At 41.9% G+C, this 15,136-nt stretch overlaps 2 protein-coding genes across 3 annotated transcripts in view; both read left to right on the top strand.

Moving 5' to 3' along the window:
- LOC141106754 (uncharacterized) overlaps window positions 1-15,136 on the top strand; it is a 227,636-nt gene that overhangs the window by 192,310 nt on the left and 20,190 nt on the right. The gene's annotated exons all lie outside the window — the stretch shown is intronic.
- On the top strand, window positions 164-14,363 carry LOC141104524 (uncharacterized). Of its 2 annotated transcripts, none has more exons than XM_073594118.1 (6): window positions 164-249; window positions 5,103-5,259; window positions 5,740-5,895; window positions 6,103-6,223; window positions 6,517-6,621; window positions 11,292-14,363. In XM_073594118.1, the coding sequence occupies exons 2-6, from the start codon at window positions 5,182-5,184 to the stop codon at window positions 12,236-12,238; spliced, it is 1,407 nt and encodes a 468-aa protein (XP_073450219.1). In that variant the 5' UTR covers window positions 164-249; window positions 5,103-5,181; the 3' UTR covers window positions 12,239-14,363. The 2 variants fall into 2 exon arrangements, with proteins under 2 accessions (XP_073450219.1, XP_073450220.1); XM_073594119.1 differs by lacking the exon at window positions 164-249 and adding an exon at window positions 274-2,179.

Below are 15,136 nucleotides of genomic sequence, written 5' to 3'. Positions count from 1 at the left end.
GCTATGTAATTCGTTTACTAGTTATCTCAAATTAAAAAAAAAAAATCCTTTCTGAGTTTCAAATATTTTCCTTCTGATACAAAGCCTTGTTAAATATTAGATTTTTTTTGTTTGTTTGTTTGCATCATTGTACCCAGCAAGAGGCAACCATTTTCTTGTAGCCAAGTGGAGTAGGGAGGAGTTTTTCTTTTTAAAGTAACTTCCTGGTGGGGGTGTGAAGCTGCAAAGTGTGTGCCCAGTGAAGAGGAGGTAATAATGATTTTCTTATAATGAGAGAAGGGGATCCCAGCAGTATGTGTGTTCTGGATGGGGGGATCATGTCACCTCCACACATCATCATCTTCCTGCAAGCTCTCTGATGTATAGAACATTAGCTGGGGAGTATAGCACTGGGGGGCATAAATTGTGTCATAGAGAATATGACTATTGAGGAGCACTGTTAGCAAGCTCGTTCACGTGGAGCCGGGCCGATGGTCATTTCTCAAAAGGTTCCACCTGGTTGCATTGAAGCTGAATTTTTGGACTTTTGTAAAACTGAGCTGTGCAATAGGCCCACCCACTTAGGAGGAGGGTGCAAGGGTTACTGCTCCTGTTCGCTCGCTCTGGTATGCTTCCTCCATACTGTGTGACCCCCTCTTTTGTGTGGCGCTCTCGCCGGTGGTCGCACTCATACAGTGCTGGACCAGTGCAGCAGTCCTGTGTTGTCTGTGACCGCCCACTTCCAACCTGGAGCATCAAAGTATATATGAGAGCGCGCCTGGAAGCCTGCTGGAGCAAGGAGTGGACTAAGTATTCCAGATGATTCCTCTACCCATAGACTTAAAGGGTCGGTTCATCTTTACGAAAAAAATGAAAAAAAAAAAAAAAAAAACTGCCTATGCAGATAAGAGGCGTCTTTAGAGAAAAATAAACTGTGCAGCTCTGACTAATGTTGAATTATGGGAAGGAAGAAAGGAAAGATCCCTGGTGCCGTACATCGATGGAGTCCTATGGTGGTATGAGAGTGACAACCTCAGCCTGGGCTTCCACCAGGCCATGCCATGGAGCCGCTGTTTCAGGGCGCTTTGCAGACATTATTTTTAACGCTATAGCGCCTGCAAAGCGCCTACGTGTGAAAGGGATCTAAAGGTGAACTAACCTTTCAATTTAAGGCTTCTTTCACAGTAGCAGTACTGCTTACCGTCCTCTGAAAAGTGGTCTGTGGTGCATCGCATTTCAGAGATCGGCATAGCAGGCATTCAGGAGGCGCCTGTTATCTGTTTTAAATTGCTGAATGACAATTTTACATTGCGGGGCTGCACCATAACTGCAAGCCAAGCGCTCAGTTCGCAGTTGCACTGTGGGCCCATTGAACTCAAGATCTGTGTTTGACAGGCGGTGCTGTCTGTCAAATTCTGTGCTTGCGGTAAAGTAGAATTCCAGTCAAATACTAATTATACTTAAACCTGCTCCCACTCCCATTCTAAGCCCTGTACAAAATACCCTGTAAAGGAAAGATGTCTATACTTACCTATTCTGAGGGTGTTCTGGTCCGATCACATGATCCCTCCAGCGGCCAGCTTTGGTGAAGTGGAGAGATCACTGACAACACCTGCAGAGCCTGGACACTGATGTCACCCATAGGCTTGCTATGGGGGCATCTGTTGTTGGCCGTCCCTTCTCTACACTGAACTGGGAGCCGATCATGTGACCAGACCCAAGTGCCCAGGGAATAGGTAAGTATACACATCTGTCCTCTACAGGGTAGTTAGAATGGGGATGGGAGCAGGTGTAACCACTTGCCGACTGCGCTATAGCTGAATTATAGCTACAGCGTGGCCACTTCTGTGAGGTCATCTATTGACGCCTCCTCTTCGGACACAGCTGATACCAGATCGAGGTAAAGGGCCAATCACAGGAGCCCTTTACCATGTAATCAGCTGTGTCCGATCACAGCTCATCACATGTAAATAAATGCCAGTTATCAGCATTTTCTTTCTTCAGCGTTGTCACCGTCTGAGGAAAGCCGATAACCGGCGATCTTGTGACAGGGGACATTTACACTTATAATCAGGGCACTGATCATTAGTGCCGCCTCATCAGTGCCCATCAATGCAGTGCACCAGTGCAGCCTCATCGGTGGAGTTTATCAGAGCCCATCAGGGAAGCCTCATCAGCGCACATCAGTGAAAAAGAAAAAGTAAGTACATATTTGCAAAATTTTATAACAAAAAAAAAAAGTTGTTTTTTTTTTTTTTTTTTTTTTTGGGGGGGCTTTTTTTTGTTTGTTTAGCAAAAAATAAAAAACCCAGTCGTGATTAAATGCTGCCAACAGAAAACTTTATCTGTCTAAAAAAAAAAAGATAATTTCATATACGTACAGGGTTGCATAACCACACAATTATCATTCAAAGTGCGACCGCTCTGAAAGCTGAAAATTGGCCTGGGGAGAAAGGGGGTGAAAGTGCCCATAGGAAGGTGGTTAAAGCAGAACTATACCCTCCTATCTTTTCAGTCAAGGAAGCTGCCATCTTGGCCTCTGTTTGTTTGATGTTCAACTGCCATGATGCTGCACATGTGATCAATTATGACACCAGCCGTTGGATGGTTTGATAGTTTGGTTGAGAGCACAACCATTGTGTTCTTTGAAACTGTTAAATTGATGGGTTTAGTTCCGCTTTAAGTATAGTTGGTATTTGACTGGACTTCCACTTTAATATTGCCATGGGCACGAAACAAAGCTTTGCAGGTGTGCATGTGTACAGTCCTGTCTGTCTGTGAGTGGCTGGGGGCAATAAAACTCCAGCTTAGCCACTTGTTTTTACTGCTTTCCCGGCTTCCCATCTGAAAAGGTCCTGTTTCTCAAAACAGTTATGCCGCGTACACACGACCGGACTTTCCGGCAGAAAAGGTCTGACGGAATCATTCAGTCGGACGTTCCAATCGTGTGTGGGCTTCATCTGACTTTTTCTTTCTAAAATTCTGACGGACCTAGAAATAGAACATGTTTCAAATCTTTCTGACGGAATCAGTTCCTATCGGGAAAAACGCTCATCTGTATGTTATTCCAACGGACCAAAAACGACGCAAGGGCAGCTATTGGCTACTGGCTATTGAACTTCCTTTTTCTAGTCCCATCGTATGTCATCGCATTCTAAACGATCGGACTTTGGTGTGATCGTGTGTAGGCAAGTCCGTTTCAGCGGAACTCCGTCGGGAAAGACCGTCGGAGTCTATTCTGATGGAAAGTACGGTTGTGTGTACGTGGCATAACATTTAAGGCAACCAAAATGTCAAGCAATCAAATGTATACCCTGTTTCCCCGAAAATAAGACCTAGCGTCATTGTCGGTGATGGCTGCAATATAAGCCCTACCCCCCAAATAAGCCCTAGTTAAAGTCCTTGTAGGTCTTATTTTCAGGGTAGGGCTTATTTTCGGGGAAACAGGGTAGGGCTTATTTGGGGGGTAGGGCTTATATTGCAGCCATCACCGACAATCACGCTAGGTCTTATTTTCGGGGAAACAGGGTAGCAACAAATGCTGGTGTTATAACTGATCATGTCCAACACCATGCCAACTGCAGATCAAACGGATGGCTGCTTCCCTGGCTGTAAAGGAGAGGAGGTTTAGTTCCGCCCTAAGATGGCCATACACCAGTAGAATTAAATTTGTACAGAAATTCAGAAAAATATCTCGTCATTCAATACATTTTTTCCATCCTTCCCCTTCGATCCACCCATTGCTGTGGTGAAAAATGATCATCGATTTTACCCCTTTAACTATTAAAAAGTCAAACAAACATTCCTAAAACCCATTTTTTTTAATTCTACAGGTGTATGACCAGCACCGGATGAACACACAAGGGTTCAGCAATGAAGTTGGGGGAAATGCTAATTGGGCAATGTAATGGGTAATATGGGCAGACAGGGATGGGTTGCTATCAGCGATGGGCCGTTCACGATATTGGTACTGCATGCCATTTTCAATCCTTCTGCGTGACACTGCCCCAGCCAAATCCTAGAACCCCTTCAGAGCAGAGGAAGCCCCATCAGGGCTCATTTACACCAGCGGCAGCCCTTACCACTGTTTAGGGGGTGGTTGACAAGTGACTGAGAGGTAATATGTCACATCCTCTCTGCCTGTTTTAACCCTGAAAATCCTGCACCACAATGCCACAACCACATGCAGGATGGTTGCAGTGCAGGTACTGGCTACCAAATGAAACAGGGTTATCATTTTTGCCATGACATACGTATATGCAACCCTCTCCGTTTGCTATGTTGAGTTATGAGGGCCAGTTGGGGATGGTGAAACTCCAGCTCAAGCACCTATTTTTACCACCCCAAGCCAACCCATGTGAACAAGCCCTCAGTGCCGGTTCACACAGGGGCGACTTGTCAGGCGACCTAGTCGCCTGACAAGTCGCCTCCCGTTCTGTACAATGGAACCGTTCTAATAGGAGCGACACAAGTCGCTCCAACTTACAAAAAGGTTCCTGTGCTTCTTTTGGGGCGACTTGAGGCGACTTGCATAGACTTCTATACAGAAGTCGTTTTGCAAGTTGCCATGGCAGTCGTGTGCAGGTTGCCTCAGTGAGGCGACCTGCAGGTCGTGCCGCCCCTGTGTGAACCGGGGCTAAGAGCTCTCCACGGACAGAACTTCTCTCCCTTGTGCCAAGTTAGTCACCTAACAACCGCTCATTAGCGTTCCATCTTCAGGCCTTGGAAAAGAGGTACCTCCAATAATTGTTTTAGGGCTCCCAGGTTGCTGTATGTTAGAGGACTTTTAACATTGGTTTTTGGGGATTATGCCGCTCATGTCACCACCAGGTAAGTCACCACATTGGCCCTTATGGGAAAGTCTCAGTTTCCAGGCATGGTCATGTGATCTTGGGACCATGTTGCTACATGTATGTGCAATCTACAACATCTACTATACTGCATACTTCCTCTCCCCTTCCCCATCCCTCCCACTTGTTCACTAGCTTATTTTAAAAACTTTTCAAGATGTCTATGATATATATATATATATATATATATATATATATATATATATATATATATATATATATATATATATATATATATATTTATATTATACACACTTTTTTTTCTCCTTGCAGATATTTTTTTTTTATATGGCAAACACACCTTAAAGCAAAAAAGGTGTACTAGGAACATCTCTAAATAGACCACTTAAGGATGGAGGAGGAGTGGCATCACATGACTAAGAAAATATTAGACCTTACCCTGGAGATCATCTACTTACTGAATGGAGAGGTGAGGAGGATTCTGGGAGGTCACATGACATCACTCTTATCTCTAGTAATAAAACACAGACCTGACTAGGGAGGTGAGGAAGATTCTGGGAGGTCACATGACATCACTCTAATCTTTATTAATAAAACATAGACCTGACTGGAGAGATGAGGAGGATTTTGGGAGGTCACATGACATCACTCTTATCTCTATTAATAAAACACAGAGCTGACTGGAGAGATGAGGAGGATTTTGGGAGATCACATGACATCACTCTTATCTCTATTAATAAAACACAGACCTGACCGGAGAGGTGAGGAGGATTCTGGGAGGTCACATGACATCACTCTTATCTCTATTAATAAAACACAGACCTGACCGGAGAGGTGAGGAGGATTCTTTGAGGGTCACATAATATCTTGCATCTCTAATTTAATAGGAAAAAGATATTGTTTGGATGGGTGTATAATTTGGCATTTTTGCTTTCATGTATATATATAGAATTATATAGCGTTCAAGTTATCTGCTGGCTTGGCTCCTTCCAACATGAAGAAGACATCAAGTTCCTTCATGGAGCCTCTATCTCACTCTTTGAGAAAAGACAAGAAGAAGATCCTAGAAGTAACCCAGAAAATGATTGAACTGCTGACAAGGGAGGTGAGTGGTGCCGGGAATTCTGGGACATTATTCAGTAACAGACAAGGGATGTGTCTGGATGGTGACTTGTGTGTGTGTTTGTGGAGTTCCTATAATGTCAGGAGTATCAAAAACTGAATATTGAAGCACACTTTAACTAAAAATTGAATCAGTAAAATACTTTGTGACAATTGGAAAACTTTTTTTAAAGGAATCATTGTAATATAGGTGATGCTGGATGTAAACCAGACTGACTGTAGAACTGAACCCATGGATGAAGAAGAGGAGCCATATGCGATGGGTGATGATCTGTATAAGAAGAAGGAATTCCCTCCAGAAATCAGCACAGGTGAGTAATAGACAGTAAATCCAGAGAAGAGTCCCAGATTCTCCTTGTTCAGTCACTACAACAATCTCTTCTTCTCCCCCCTCCTCTGTCAGTAGACAGTAATGGGGAGACAGTATGTGCCCAGTGGGGGAGTCAGGAGCCATCAGCCTCTATTAGACTCCGACTCTCCTCCTCACATCATGTCATTGTGTGTTACCAGCCAAGAGACAAGACCAGTCTCCCCCCCACACACACTCTCTGGGGTCTCTCATACATCTCAGTACAGGGGGCTTCAAGCTTATCTTTATTTACAGACCCCGGAGAGACCAGAGCTACTCAGACAAATGTCAAAGCTGAAGAAGAGGAAGAAATAGAAGTAATGATTAAAGAGGAAGAAGTTCTTTTGGAGATCAGCACACGTGAGTAATAACATCTAAGCCAGATGTGGTTGTCTTTCGAGCAGAATTAGGAGTGTAAAATGGAGCAGGACTTGGCAAGAAAGATGGTAAATGGCATATTTGCAGAAGGACTATGTCTAGGCACCTCTGCATTGATGGTCTGGGTTCCTAGGTTTAAATCCCACTAGGTTTTTATTTTCATTATCGCTTTCTCTAATGACAGTCCTGCCACAGTTGGCTTGCTAAGCCTTTTTATTCTCTCCTTCCATCATTTCTAGTGCTCTCTATCCCATAGCAACTTTAAGAGCACCTTTACACTTGCTTCAAAATGTGGCATTGGACATGCCTTTTTGAAGCACTCTAATGCCAATCACCTGTCACTACTCATACCCGTCACTAAATAAAATGGTTACCTTACAGTCCCGTTCATGCGTTGTTTGCTTCGCTTCAAAAATTATACCCCATGTCACTTTCTTGGTGCTTCAAAGCGTCTCAAAAGCATCCATAGATGACAATGCTCGTTTACAGCACCTGCACCTTTTGAGAGGCTTTTATTTAGCGTTAGCTTCACTTTGTTTTGGAGGTATTGCAGGTATGAGATATCCCAGGATGCACTGGGAAACCAGAAAGCAAATTGTAAAGACGTAATCAGCAGTCACTTCTGGTTCATGTGTATATTTTCTGGGAGTGTATGGTGCAGACGTCACATCTGGTGTGCAATGTGAAGCAGCAGGAAGGTGAGCCGGGTCTGGATTGGAGCAGAGCAACTAGCAGACGGCACATGTGATGTGCATCATGGGAATGCTATAGCAGAAGGTGAGCAGGGACTGGAGAGAGAGGACTGAGTGGCAGAGGATCATCAGAGCTGGACGATGGGAGCAGGAGAAACTAGCAATGTCACATGTGATGAGCAGCATAGGAGCAATGTAGCGGGACATGAGCAGGAACTGGAAAAAGGAGGGTCAGCAAACCAGAGTTTACCACTGAGTGGGAGATCAGCAAAACTGGGGGTACTAATAAGCTAGGAATTTGCCGAGTGGCGGTACTACTGAGCCAGGGTTCTAATGGGCGCCTTTAAAACAAATAAAAAATCAACACACGCAGGACATTTGCCAAGCTTCAAAAAAACATAGGCGAAGCATCAAAAACACATGAACAAAAAACATGTTGAAGTGGTAGTCGCTTTAATGTGTGTTAAAATCGAAGCAAGTGTAAATGAGCTCTAACATTTTCAATCCTCCAACAGACATTTCTCCCTAAAAGTAAATGTTTGCTTTGGCAAGGGACAGCTTGTGTTGGAAGGACACATCTCCCATTTTTACAGTCCTGAGACCAAATAAGTCTGGTAGAAACTTGGTGGTTTCAGTTTAGCTTTTGTGAACACACAGTATCAGTGGTGTCACTAGAGTTGGTGTCACCTGGCGAGGTAAAACATGGTGTCACCCCCCTCCCCGTGTATCCTGCCCTGCAGGCAGTGCACGGTCACGGGGCGCACCCCAAACCAGTCCTTGTAAATGATAGTATAGGGTGGTATAGTGACAGGTTAGGGTAGTATAAGATGGTATAGTGGCAGGTTAGGGTAGTATAGGGCAGGCTGGGGTGGTATAGGGCAGGTTATGGTGGTATAGGGCAGTTTGGGGTGGAATAGGGCAGGTTGGGGTGGTATAGGGCAGGTTGGGGTGGTACAGGGCAGGTTAGGGATCTATGCAGTGACAGTTTGCAGTACCTTATAGCATAGCTGCAGATGAAGACACTCGAGGCTACTGTGTCCTCGCCTCTTTCTCCTCCTTCAGCCATGGGATCAGCTAGAGTAAAGAAGTCTGTGGGAGGAGTGGAGGAGGCAGCCACACCCCCAGCTCCGTCCACCAACCCCAGCTGAAGGAGATATTGAAGATCCCTGAGGGTTAGCTTCACTGACTGGGGAGTGTTACAGGCAGCCTCCCTTGCACCGCTCCGATGCAGCTCTACAAGTGCACGCAATATAGTGCACTGTGTAGCGGCGGCCCCGGTGTCATCCCTCTGGCGGGTGTCACCCGGTGCAGGCCGCCCCCACCTATAGCAACATCACTGCATAGTATGACCCAAGTTGGCCACAACTGTAGCTTTACCCATAATTGTAGGCTTTTTGGTGAAGGATCAGTGTCGCCTCCCTATCTATCCTGTTTTCTTTTTTCAAGGTCCTGAGCTTCTGCTAGGTTTCATGTTGATGGTGTACATGCTTCTTATATGTTCTTCAGTGTCCTTGTAGACCCCAAGTTAGGGTGCTTAGTTTGTATTTAGCAATACGACACCACTACCATTACTACATTATTGCACAGAGGGCATGTCAGAACTCTGCCATCCAAACTTGATATTTACATATTGTTTGCCCAGAATGCTTAGGTCTCCCACAAGGCTTAGAAGGATAACATCTATTTGCAGACCTGATGAGGTAAATCTACTGCAAGCGGGTGGCAGGTGCAGGCACAATCACGTTCCTGTATGTTGGCTGATTCTTCCAGCTTCGGCAGTGCGCATGCCCCCTGCCGACCTGTGCTGTGATTGGACACAGCACGCGTTTGGCAGCTGATTTCAGCCAATGACTTTGGCTGAAGTCAGCTTATCATCTGTGTCCAATCACACACAGTTCTGTGTTTACAAAAACACAGAACTCTGTGTACTGTGAACAGTGATCTGGCTGTTTCTTCACCCTGAAAAGCAGGGAGGAAAAAACAGCCACAAAATAAAGTAAAAGCAGCACACATTACACATTGTTAGGCACACAGTTAACCCCTTGATTGCCCCTAGATGTTAACTCCTTCCCAGTCAGTGTCATTAGTACAGTGTCATTAGTACAGTATTATTACTGATCACTGTATTAGTGTTACTAGCAATGTCAGTGTCAGTTAGTGACCCTCCCAGACAGTGTCTCTTGGCTTCAGATTGCCCGCCACACTATCGCAGTAATTGCTGATGACCGCCATTACAGTATAGTGTCTGTAGCTGTGTAAATTCCAGTATATATCCCATAGTTTGTAGATGCTATAACTTTTGCACAACCTGCGCTATACCACCCCAACCTGCCCGATACCACCAATTAATATACACTTATTGGTATTTTTTTTTTTTTACCAAGGACATGTAGCAGAATATATTTTGACCTAATATTTTTGGCCTAGAAATAAATAAAAAATTGTAACAATTTTTATTGGATATGTTTTATCAAGTAGAAAATATATGTTTTTTCAAAATTTTCGGTCTTTTTCGTTTTATATCGCAAGAAAATAAAAATCCCAGTGGTGATCTGAACATATATCACCAAAAAAAAGCTCTTTTTGTGTGAAAAAATATTATAAAAATGTAATTTGACCCCGCAATTGCCAGTTAAAGTAGCACAGTGCCAAATAGCAAAAAATATCCTGGTCATAAATGGTGTAAAACCTTCCGGAGGTCAAGTGGTTAACTCATGTAAGCTTGAATAATGCCTTGATATGTTTTATGTTAGGCTCATGCATTGAAGATAACCTAAGCTGAAATGATAACCTGTCATTGATGATGTCAGTGATGAAAAGGAAACAATTGGGACTTTATATGAGGCTTTGAACAACTAGAACAAATGCCTCCATCCCTAGTATATAAATATATAGAGTAAGGCTGGCCATACACCTATAGATTATCTGCAGATTTTCTATGGTTAGATGGAAAAAGTGGGAGATTCCTCCATCCACACAGTTTAGCGAACATGGAGAGATCTGTTGCACATTTTCTATCTAACCATAGAAAATCTGCAGATAATCTATAGGTGTATGGCCAGCTTTAGTAGAGTTTATTACGAACAGATAGATAACATAGCATGGTAACATGTAAGTTCATATTTTAGGCAAGGATAAAAACCAAACTACAGGTATCACGACTTTGATAGTTTTCCCTTTCCTCTCTTTTCTACCTTGTTTTCCCTTTTTATGCATCATTGTGTCCTGGATTATTTAGATGCATTTATTATAACTACCCCTATATTACTGTAAATGTTAATTCTAAATATCATTGTTATAGACTCCTGCCTTTCTTCTTCTCCTGATGAGTGGTGTTCAGCCACGAAACGCGTTGAGATATTAGATGCCTTTCTTAATACAATTCAAGATTACCATCTTACCAATATAACATATGCAAGGCTTATTGGAGTGTACCAATTCATCATTATTACCTATGCTAGGCTTATTGGAATGTACCTATTTGAATTAATATTTTAATAATTTTTACCATGGAAATACATGTCAATGAGTTTGTTTTTTTTATCCTTGCCTACAATATGAACTTACATGTTACCATGCTATGTTTTTACCATGTTATCTATCTGTATGTAATAAACTCTACTTACTCTATATATTTACTTTTGCTGCGTGCTATTATGTAACATGTGTGGTTCTTATCAATTATGTATTATCCACCAGACACGACCCTGTCGTGTTATCTCTTTGGCTGCATGATTTATATAAAGTCACACATTTTCCTCTTTTTTTTCTTCAACCTGTCATAGTGGCCTCCATATTTTATCAAATAAAAAAAAAATAAATGTCATCACAAAACATGAACACTTGCTCTGCAAAGACAAAATATAATAACAAATACCCACAAATGTGCTCCCATGTATGTATTTAGCTGCTTGGAGTTCAGATTATATTATTATTATTATTCATTCTGATTTCTTGTAGATGGTGGAACTGAAGATATAGGTGGCACATCTGGTTCTTTAGGAGAAAGCCCCAATGCTCTAAATTTCCATCCAGCAGTTTACGGAGTAGGTCTATTATCTGATCCCTCTACACACAGCGGAAGTTTCTCCAATCACTCGCCTCCTGTCAATTATCCTACAGCTCATTGTAGAAGTGAAAGATTCCCTTTTTCTGGTGATTCTTTTAACCAGAGGGAGGACCTCACTTCACACGAGCCAGGTCACGAAGGGGAGAAGCCATACTCCTGTCCAGAATGTGGGAAATGTTTCCCTCGGAAACAGGAACTCATTGGTCACCAGAGAACTCACACAGCTATGAAGTCCTTTTCATGTTCTGAATGTGGGAGATGTTTTACCCGGAGAGGCAGTCTCACTGAACACCAGAGAATCCACACAGGAATGAAGCCATTTTCATGTTCGGACTGTGGGAAAAGCTTTAGCCAGAAGTCAACTTTTTACGCCCATAGAAAAGTTCACACGGGGGAGAAGCCGTTTTCATGTTTGGAATGTGGAAGAGGTTTTTCCAAAAAATACCATCTTACTTTACACGAGAGGAGTCACACGGGAGAGAAACCATATTCGTGTATGGAATGCGGGAGAGGTTTTGCCCAGAAGTCTCTACTGATCGGGCATGTAAGGATTCATACTGGGGAGAAGCCGCATTCCTGTGCGGAGTGCGGAAAAAGGTTTACTCTGAGATCAAACCTGGTTTCACATGAAAAAGTTCATGCAAGGATAAAGCCTTATTCATGTTCAGAATGTGAAAAATGTTTTCCATCAAGAGATCAACTTACAATACACCAGTCCACTCATAGGGTGGAGAAGCGCTATTCATGTTCGGAATGTGGAAGATGTTTTTCTGAGATAGATCCTCTTCTTCTACACCTGAGAACTCACACAGAGCAAAATGTGCAGTCATATTCCTAACAATTGGTACTTAAAGTGGAACTTCAGGAATTGTCTTTTTTTTGGCCATCTGTGATGGCCGGACAACTGACTTCTTTATGGGACATCTCAGTTTCCCACATGAAACAGGAGGCTTTTGTGCTAGGATGGGTCATGGGTTAAAAAAAGGATTAAACGTGGATGAAAACCCCAGAAAAAAATAAAATGAAGAAAAGGGGCCTTCAAGGATGAACGCCAGGTAAGTATTCAAAAGTATAAACTTCACAGTTTTTATTATTACACAGATTAACCCCTTCACGCCTGAGGGTAAAACAAATCTTAATGCCTAAGCGCAACTTTGACATGTGTTAGTAAACCTGTACATATCGCAACTACTTTGTGCATCCAGGTGGATTATACCTTGTTTTTTTCAGAACAAATTGGGCTTTCATTTGGTTGTAAATGGTAATGGATATCTCCTGATTTATTTATTTATTTTTATTATTAAAGGAAAACTGGGCCAAAATAGTAAAAAAATATAATTTTTTAAAATTTAGCTGTATATTTCTTGTAGGCACTATAACCTACCACCAAAGAACAACCCAACATATATTCTCCTGCTCCTGACGATCACAGCAATACCACATATGTGTATGTTAGTTGTTGGCTTGTACACGTAGCACCAGAAACAATAGTGTGCATTTTGTGCTTTATTTGTCCTACCTAAAACATACTGATACTAATTAAAAAAAAAAAAAAATCCTGCCCAAAATATATTGACCCTGACCTTTGATCCTTACTTGACTCAACCACTAACCCTGGCACTGACCTAGATCAGACCTTTTTATCTAGGTATTTTTTCTTTATTTTTTCTTTAATTTTTTGTCATTTAAAAAAACAAAAAAAAAATTTGCAAAAAAACACTGTTACGTGACATTAAAAAAAAAAAGAAAAAAGTATCGGTAATCAGTATCAATGAGTACTTGAAAAAAAGTATTGGTACTTGTACTCGGTCTTAAAAAAGTGGTATCGGGACAACCCTAATTTATTTTATAAGATAAACGTCACCCAATGTGCCTGGGAACAATTTGTCACACACGTGCACGTCCACCAATCTGTACACTCACCAGATAAATGATAATGTGCCTTTAGGTTATTACTCTGAAGCGGTGATACATCTTGCCTGGTATATTGGTAGGATGGTTGTCCTCGATAGGATTAGGCACTATGCAAAAAAAGCTCAACCATGGGAGCCCAAAGGATGCTCCTATAGTGTAGTAGTTTATAAAACTTAAAATCAAGTACAAAAAAGCTGCGGCATAAAACAAATAGGTTAAGAACCTTTCATAATAAGCCACTGCTCCTGCCTATAGATAGCACGTGCACAAAACGTGTCAGGAGAGGCCTACGTGCTGACTGTATTACCGCTGCGTCCTTGTGGCAGGAGCGGTGGCTTGTTATGTAAGCTCTTGGCCTATTTTTTTCCACTTTCTGGTGAGTGGTTAGACTTATCAAGCACATTGTTGGAATTATTTTGGGTTACACTGAAGATTTGGTGAAGACAAGTCACAAATTCATATATCAGGACTTTATTTACATTATATGATTATTTATTGATTTACGATATCACAGAAAGCACTGCACATCTTTTGTTATATTATGATCATTTGAAGGTTGTATGTTAACCTTTTGTGTGCCAGCTGCTAAACAAATACACAATGCTCACTTTTTTCTTTTTTTATTTAAAATATTGCACAAAACTCTTGTCCTTATGTGTCTACGCGTTTCACAGGTTGTCCACTTTTTCAGGACTACATCCTGAAGAAGTAGACAACCCACGAAACATGTAGACACATAAGGACAAAGTGTTTTGTGACATATATTAATGTTCAACTTTTTATATGATTATATAACACTTTTAATCTGTGTAAAAAAAAAAACAATGTGAATTTAATACTTTTGAATACTTGGCAGTCATCCTTGAAGCTGCCTTTTTAGTCATTTCATTTTTTCTGTTACTTTTTGGGGTGATAACCCCCAGGTCACTTTTATAGCCTTATGGCTTGTTGTTCTATCCCCCACAGTATTATTATGGATAAAACCACAACATTGTAATGATTCCTAAATGTTTGAATTGCTTATTTATAAAACAAGCTTATGAAACGTGGAGTACCCAATTGCTTTTTTAAAAGTAATTTTGTTAGAAAAAAATTTGAAAATGCTCTGTGCGTCCTCTAATACACGCGTTTTTCATGTGTTGAGACACTCTGTGCTAAGGCAGTCCACTTTGAATGGACTGTCAACACACCCCAATGCACAAAAAACTGAACCGGCAGCACTTGTGGTTTCCGGAATGCATTGGCAACTACTGTGTCTGTGCATTGGGGTCAAACCATGAAACCAGTCTGAGAGTTTTACCTTTCTGTGGGTATCGAAGGTCCAAAGAGTTTCTCTTTATTAGATTAACTCCGTGCATATGTCTTTGTTATTAACTCTGTTAATACTACACATCTTCTGTTATTATTATAATACAGGATTATATAGCACCAACCATTTGTGCAGAGCTTTACAAAATAAAGGGAGATCGTAAAGTTATAATACAATTTAAGACAAGAGGCTTAGGAGAGCCCTGCATATGAGAACTTACAATATAAAAGGAGGGATATGTGATACAAAGCGTAATAACTGTGAAGGGATGAGTTGACAGAGAAAATAAAAGTTCAGTTGTTAGGTAGGATAGGCTTCCCCGAAGAGATGATTTATCAGGATCACCTAAAGGCAGACAGATTGGGGTAGGAAGTTCCAGAGGTTGGGAGAGGCCCTGGAGAAGTCCTGAAAGCAAGCATGGGAGGAGGGGACAAGGGAGTTAGAAAGCAGGGGGTCTTGAGAAAGCAAAGAGAGGGCAGTTAGTCACATCACTCCAAATTAGTTTAAGGGCTC

This window comes from Aquarana catesbeiana, linkage group LG08 (assembly GCF_042186555.1).
Source record: "Aquarana catesbeiana isolate 2022-GZ linkage group LG08, ASM4218655v1, whole genome shotgun sequence".
NCBI classification, from domain to species: domain Eukaryota; kingdom Metazoa; phylum Chordata; class Amphibia; order Anura; family Ranidae; genus Aquarana; species Aquarana catesbeiana.
The sequence above is the reverse complement of the archived record's forward strand: the minus strand, read 5'-3'. Positions and strand labels throughout refer to the sequence as shown.